General features: G+C 39.1%; 2 protein-coding genes across 2 annotated transcripts; both read right to left on the reverse strand.

The window, feature by feature from the left end:
• Positions 1–418: 418 nt before the first annotated feature.
• LOC112288003 (gamma-glutamylcyclotransferase 2-3) lies at positions 419–3,119 on the reverse strand. Its single transcript, XM_024531731.3, has 5 exons — positions 2,222–3,119; positions 1,862–1,980; positions 1,523–1,653; positions 1,113–1,362; positions 419–921 (listed from the first exon to the last, which is right to left on the reverse strand). Exons 2-5 carry the CDS (start codon positions 1,968–1,970, stop codon positions 752–754), a joined length of 660 nt encoding a protein of 219 aa, XP_024387499.1. The 5' UTR covers positions 1,971–1,980; positions 2,222–3,119; the 3' UTR covers positions 419–751.
• Positions 2,143–4,423, reverse strand: LOC141045879 (uncharacterized). The gene is made up of 2 exons (XM_073536989.2): positions 4,173–4,423; positions 2,143–3,805 (listed from the first exon to the last, which is right to left on the reverse strand). The coding sequence occupies exons 1-2, from the start codon at positions 4,338–4,340 to the stop codon at positions 3,641–3,643; spliced, it is 333 nt and encodes a 110-aa protein (XP_073393090.1). The 5' UTR covers positions 4,341–4,423; the 3' UTR covers positions 2,143–3,640.
• Between the last annotated feature and the right edge of the window lie 3,165 nt (positions 4,424–7,588).

Below are 7,588 nucleotides of genomic sequence, written 5' to 3' on the forward strand. Positions count from 1 at the left end.
TAATAAAAATTGTGATGGCATGTGATCAACAAAAGTTGTAGCAATAGCAAAAATTATAGTTGCAATAGCTATAACAATAGTAGCATTAGCAACTTCTAACATATATACATATGAAAACCATACATACATACATACATACATGTATATAATTTATACTAAATAATAAATAAATTCAGTTTGAAAAAATAATTGAAAGGTTAAATTAATAATTTAAAGCTAAAAGTATAAAAGTTTAACTTTTGTCTTTCAAGTATTCTTCACAACAATTGTATTGTTTTGCAAGTTCATTCTCATTAATGACTTTGTATTTATTACAAACATTTTATTTACTATGGAGGTGAGTTGGACGTTTCACATTCCATTTGCACTTGCCTACCATGGGAATATACACAAGCTAGCAAACAACAGGAAAAACATGTTTCCAATTTAATCAGTTTCTCCATTTATTTACATACATTACAAAAGCCAAGAGCACTTGGCCTCCGAAGACAATCACATGTCTGGACGCTTTGAGCTACTCTAAAACATGTTAGCTGCTAAACAAATAGGTTAAAAGCTAAGCTAGTTAGATCATTAACTGTCCATGATTTAATAAATTGTGTTATATTCATTGGATACTGCTCTTAGAAAAAAGGTTAGGAACAGCGAGGATAGAATGGATACCCACATGTCTCTCATCCAATTATACGGAACGTGAGGTTATTGGCACCGTCTATTATAGCTAGAATATAAAAGAATGTCTACTTTGGTGCTATGAGGCAATTCCAACACAGTTCTGCAACAGCGTTCGATCGTCGAAACTCTTCTCGTATATCTTTGCCAGGTTCCCTTTCTTGAAATCTTTCAGCTGCCATTGCTCATACTCCTCTATAACCTTTCGAACCTCATTTGCGAGCTCGATGATATACTCATCCACACAACCTGCATCGTCAGGCAACTAACATGTTAGAATTCCATCTTGAAAGCCAAGTACAGTGGTGCAAACACAGCAACTTGAAGATCATAGACATGCACATGAGCAGTGTATTCAGATTGTGGAGAAACAAAAAAAAAAACAAAACAACAGAAGAACTGGCATTAGCTCAAATCCACTTAAATAAGTTAAGACTTACCAATTGCATACAAGGACTTCTCTAGCCGAAACAAATATTCGAAATTTGGACCGGCAGGGCCCGACGCCGTGGCTATTTGGTTCGCCATGTCTCCTAGGGGAGCTGGCCCCAAGTAATACGGATTCTTCAACATGTCAGGGGATCCAATATATACAAGAACTCCAGTGATAGCTGGTTTGTTAGGGGACTCCTCTGTGTAGAAGTCGACGAAAGCCTGTACATCGTACTCAAACTCTCGTATCGCAAGATACTGCACCCACAAATGTTGGATATCAGATTTATCATCTTTCTTATAACAAATAAAAAAGGATGGTTCTAACACAAGATTAGAAAATGCGAGCACCACGGCGTGTATCAACATAACAGTCCTGACTGACAACATACATTACGAAAGACGTAGTGAAACTTACCGAGAGTACTAGTTGTTCAGCTTCATAGCCTGAGATTTTGAAGGCACAACCCGTTGTCCGTTCACCTTCTTGTGGCTCCAACGTGACCGTCCGTCCAGGGTACTCAGGTGTACCTCTGTGATCAGTGCTGGCTGCAAAGTAACTCAGGATTATTAGAGTGCTATTCGTGGCAATTCAAAAAAATAGCTATCGTAACCCTAAAATGCTTGTAATGTTCATTCGCGTACTGCAGTGTAACTTTTTGAAGAAGAATCACGACAATAAAACAAGCTGAGTAGAATTGCAAGGGGCCGTCATGGTGGAAATAATCTCCTTAACACAATGCGACTCCCTAGTTACCTTGATTGAAAACACGTGTGTAGCCTTTGATGAACCCTACCACACGCTCCTCATATTCAAAACCCGCATTCCATATTAGAGAGCCATAGCCAAAAACCCAGAGTACCATTTTTATCGACCTGTATACGTCCGCAATCATCACATGTTTCGGTATCAGTTACACCTCAGCGGCGTGAAGCAAAATCAATTCAAAGACAAATATTCAACCTCGACTGCACCATTCAACTTCCTCACGTCCTCCTAGCATCTTTGTCTTACACGACAATTGCACGTGGAAACAATACTTTTCAATCAAGTTGTCATTTATTTAGCACTGGAGAGAAGTCAAACGAGCTCGAACGCCTCAAGTGGACGCATTACCAGTAAATAGACTAGAATGTGCGTCGCACACAAGGATAAGCTTGAAAGCACTTTCAGAATCTTAGTTGTCTCCCAGCAACTGCTACGGAAGGATCGCTTCAAATGGTGTCTTCGAGTAGTGATAACGAGAACAGTCACGCTTAAAGGCAGAGTCCGCAGACACGACTAGGGAGGAGATGTAAACTTCAGCTATGCATTAATGTGCAAAGTAATGAAGAGTGAGTGATGACCACAAGATTCACGAGAAGGCTACGACACCCTTGTGAATACTATGTAAAGGAAGAGAAGGTGGTATATTAAATCCTGGGGTCATTTCTGTCTCCCTCCCGATCTCGCTATCTCCCCCAATTACAACAGCAACCTGTCTGGATTCCTTCAAGGATTCGTTCTAGAGGTTGATCTCAATCACTACCTAGTGGAAAAATGCAAATGCGACTAGCAGAAAGGCTGGGCAAGAGCACGACTCAAAAGTCACTGCAGACGACTGCGCAGCTGTGTTGACAATGGCATCACGAGGGAGAGAATTGCCGCTCCCAGATTCATATCAATCGATAACGCATGGTAGAAGGTCGTTCCTGCTGTGGCTAGCATTCACTCCAACTCTGCAGTATAAGGTAACTAGCTCGCCACCAAAATGAGACAAAATCCGAAGCTGCTTCGCTCTGCACCTTGTGCGAAGAAAACAAAGATGCCCCACGCTCGCCGGAGAGTACCACACTAAATTCATACAAACAATCGTAAGTACAAAAATTTAGCTAAATCTCCCACAAGATCTGTGCAGGCCACTCGAGACGGATTCGGTGGTGAGTCTGTTGTCTGCGCAGCCAGCGGCGAGCGGCATGGAGCACGCGCACAACTCTCGCCTCGACACCAGCAGCACGCAACTGGGAGATAAAGCCTGCCTTCCACTGAACCACTTTCAAGAGGCGAGGAATATGAACTGGCCCAGGTGACGGATGAACGAACAAACGACAACACGGCCGACTTTCTACAGTGCAATGTGACTTTTTAACAATATTTAAAATTAAACTCTGGTGAACAAGAATACGCGGCCCTCACCACCACAATTATCACGATTCGGGAAAATATTTCTCGTGGGTTGCGTTGTAGGTGGATTGATTTGTAAATCATTATGTCACCCTAGCCATTTGCTTCGGATATTACGAAGAGGCGATCCGTGTTGCAGTGGCAGCAGATTCCTGTCATACAACTCACCATGTCCCCTGATTTGCACCGCAAATACCCTAGATTCCTGTCATACAACGCACCGTGTCCCCTGATTTGCACCGCAAATACCCTAGATTCCTGAAAACAGAAGGGCTAGAGGGGGTAGCGATGGACGACGAACGAACGATCTAGGAGTGGGTGTGGCTACGTGTGCGCCCAGTGCCTTTGTTTCTCGGCGTTGCTCTCGGAGACTCAAAAAAGCTTATTATCAAAACACACTCTCCTGTTTTTTTTTCTTCCACTTGAAACTTCTTTTCGTTCTTCACCTTCTGGACCATTGGCGAGGATCCGATAATCCCATGTTGCCTCTGGCCCACCGCTTAGGCAATCGGCTCCGCTAGATCCATCCAGGAGAACCTGCGCATCCGTAGCGATTGAAAGCAGTTGCTACCAGCAGTCATCAAACTCAAAAACCAAACCCGATCGCCTTTCATTCTCCATCACACACAGAAAAAAATTTGCGAATGTCATTTCACGATGATTATTTGTTGACTTCCCCTGCATTTGTGAACTAATACCCAACAAAAATTTAAATCACAAGCTGTCGTACAGCAGACCATATTCTTGGAAAAGCGTTATTTAAAACCGATTCAGTCTAACTAAATTCTGCATGTGAAGCTCTCCACTGGTCATCCCCGTCTTCCCCTTCCAAAACACTCGGTGGACAGCTCGAAATAAAACCGAATCGAATGCGATGAAAAAAGTTAAACCTACTGGGAGTCACCTCGCGACGAGATACTGAGCCAACACGAGCACCGCGGGTTGTCCCGAAACGCGATTTCTTCGATATGAATTTAGAACCCGGAGAGCTGACAACGCGGTACAGAGAATCTGTCATGTATGTATTTATAGAAACACCGAAATCATGTCCCGGTGCATAACAACGGTGCATTGAACCGGGTCATCCGTCTTCAATGCCTTTCAAACTACTAACCCTCTCCCTCACCGAACCCTAAACTCTAAAACAACCAACACGAGATATGGTCTGTGTCTACGATACACAGTACACGGAAACAATGGTAGTCCTTTGGGGCGTTAGAGCTCACCCACAAGAATGAATATCAATGATTTTTAAAAAAAAACTCAATTTCAAGAAAAAAAAATATATATATATATATATATATATATAGGGAATTGTTACATTCACCCAAGCATTTACTAAATCAATATACCCATCCTAAACATTGTCAAAAAATTCTCTACTATTGGATCTGCATTGGTCAAAAACCAATGAAAAAATGGTTAGATCCTCACACAATGTTGATGGGTGGGTCAATTTAGTAAATACATGGGTTAATTTAACAATTTTTCTCTCTTTGTACATATGTATATATGTATGTATGTATATATATATATATATATATATATATTGCTAATTGATATCATCTATTGTAGAAAAAATATTACTTGTTAGACATTATTAATCATGAAAGTTAGCATGTTGATGGCAAGATGGAAATCATCTTTGGTAGTGTCGTACAATTTGCTTTTATCATGGTGGCCATGTGATTTTGTTTTTGTTGAGAATGTTTAGAAAGACACAAGAGTAATAGTAAGTCATATACACACATAAGAGTAGTAGTAAGTCATACACACAAGAGAGAAAAATTGTTAAATTTTTACATATGTACAAAGAGAGAAAAATTGTAAGTCATATACACACATATATCTAAAGAGAAAAAGCTTCACACATAAAAATCTGTTGATCTGGTTGTGTCTCGTATATAAGAAGAGAAAAAGGAGAGAAGATAAACAATACTTCTCCACTAGACTCTAAATATTGTAGCTATAATATTTACTATATTCTATAGTAAATATTATGGAGAGCGCCGACTATATTTAATGATCTCAACACTCCTCCTCCCTCATCATAATATTTACATAATATAAAATTTGTATAGAATAATGATCTATACTTTTCTGTGATCTTGCAAGATCAATAATTGTTGCCTCATTAAAACCTTATTTAGGAAAACCTTATTTTATTTAAGGACAAAACCATAGATGAAAGAAAAAGAATACAACATCATGTCACGGATATACATATAATTACCTACAAGAGTCGATAAAAGTATGTAAAAGTAGATAAAAATAGGTTAATTGTACAATATCTTCTAGAGAAGCTTCTAGAAGCTTTATAGACGCTACTTTGACCTTATAGGAGTCCATAGTTGACTTTTAGGTTAGAAACTTGGTCAACAAGTTAGCCATGTGCTACACATGTTGGTAGCTTGAAGGACAAGCTAACTACGTAGTCCACTCATAGAAAACTTGCCTTGCAAGCAAAGACATGTGGCCTAGAAAGTCAACACATATTAGAGGTCTTATAGAATATCGCCACGTGGCTTCTAGTTAGATAGTATATATAGAGGCAAGAGTGAAGCTCTCTTCATTCTTGTCAACTCCTTTCTTGCTTCTAGTTTAGTTTCAAGGGTCTCCAGTTTTCTTGTCTTTTGGCAATAGCCATTCCAGTTTCTCTTTCAATATATATATTTGTTTATTTACCTCTCTTTGAGTGAAGGCTCACTTGTTTGAATTGTTTTTCATCGAGTTTTTGTCCTTGACAGATTGACAAGAGTACACTTACAATATCAGAGCTTTGTTTTTCTTGAGTAAGAGTGGATTACCCCTTTCTCTTGACAAGACATAAGCATATTAGAAGTTTGCGGATTACCCACTTCTAAACTGATATTGTTCTTAGTATCTTCTTTGTTATCAAGTCTTTCTTTTCTTTTGTCTTGAGCAGTATCAAACAAATTTTTCTTCTTAGTTTCATTATGGCAGAGCTTGTTGAAATGAAGAGTGCAATGGCACAAATGCAAGAGCAAATGAGGGAGTTAATGCTTGCGATGCATCAACTCAATTCACCAACACAGGAAAGAACAAGAATAGCAGAAAGTGGGGATATAGAGATGATCGGAGCTGCTTCAACATCTGCAACAAATCATATTCCTTCTCCAATTGTACAACATCCTGTAAGCACTAGAGAACCAAGAATTGCCTTACCCGAGAAATTTGATGGTACGAGATCAAAGTTTCGAGGGTTCATCAATCAAGTACAATTGGCAATTGAACTTCAACCGCAAAGCTATCAAACTCCAAGATCACAAGTCAGGTTTATTGGCACTCTACTTTCTTGTTCTACATTATCGTGGTTTTTGTCTTTTCTTGAACAAGGAAATCCAATATTGGACAATTTGGAAGCTTTTTTGGCAGAGTTTTGATCTATGTATGGTGAACACGATGCAACTCATGTTGCAACAAATAAGATCCGAATTCTGCAACAAAGAAATCGTTCAGTAACAGTGTATGCTTCACAATTTCGACAACTTGCAATTGACATCAAGTGGGATGATGCTGCACTCATTAGTCAATTTCTTTATGGATTGCAATACGAAGTAAAGAAATTGATGCTCAACTTACCTGATCCTCAAACTTTGAGTCAAGCAATCGATTTTGCGGTAAAATGTGATAATCGACTTTTCGAATTTTGATCCGAGAATCATTCACGGGAACCTCAACGTTATTACTCAATGGCAACATCAACATCTTTTCCAAACGTACATTCGAAAGTAGAAGACATGTAAATTGACGCAGTACGTTTTAAACCCCTAATTGAGCAACAAAAGATTCGTTGTCATCAAGAAGGATTATGTTTATATTACGGAGAACCTAAGCACATTGCTCAACATTGTCCAAAGAAACGACGCAACTATAAAATGAGGGGTATGACGGTCAAAGAAGACAACATGTCAGAAAATGGATTCGTCCAGCTACAATAGGGACCATGCAGCTGGAACCTTGTACAATTCCTAATGAAGGTCCTATCTTCTCCTCAGAACCCTCTCCTTATTTTATAATAGACTTATATTTAGGACCTAAGAATTACAAAGCCTCTGCTTTATTAGATTCGGGAGCCTTAGCATGTTTTTTAGATGAACAATTTGTTAAAAGTCGTAAAATACCTTTTGTACAGAAATCTAAACCAGTACATGTAGAAGTCATAAATGGTCGTCCCTTGTCTTCTGGAGATGTCAATCATGAAACTCATCCTATAAAAGTAACAATAGACGGTCATGATAGCTACATAGCTTTTAACATAATTAAATCCCCGTCCAATCCAATTATTTTAGGTTTATC

This window comes from Physcomitrium patens, chromosome 10 (genome assembly GCF_059467195.1).
Source record: "Physcomitrium patens ecotype Gransden chromosome 10, ASM5946719v1, whole genome shotgun sequence".
Taxonomy (NCBI): Eukaryota; Viridiplantae; Streptophyta; class Bryopsida; order Funariales; family Funariaceae; genus Physcomitrium; species Physcomitrium patens.

Coding starts and splice junctions, on each gene's coding strand:
- LOC112288003 (XM_024531731.3), bottom strand. CDS start 1,970: ATGGTACTCTGGGTTTTTGGCTATGGCTCTCTAATATGGAATGCGGGT. Junction 1,654..1,861: donor CACACGTGTTTTCAATCAAG/GTAACTAGGGAG, acceptor GTTACTTTGCAG/CCAGCACTGATCACAGAGGT. Junction 922..1,112: donor GAAGTCCTTGTATGCAATTG/GTAAGTCTTAAC, acceptor CTGACGATGCAG/GTTGTGTGGATGAGTATATC.
- LOC141045879 (XM_073536989.2), bottom strand. CDS start 4,340: ATGCACCGTTGTTATGCACCGGGACATGATTTCGGTGTTTCTATAAAT. Junction 3,806..4,172: donor GCTCAGTATCTCGTCGCGAG/GTGACTCCCAGT, acceptor ACGGATGCGCAG/GTTCTCCTGGATGGATCTAG.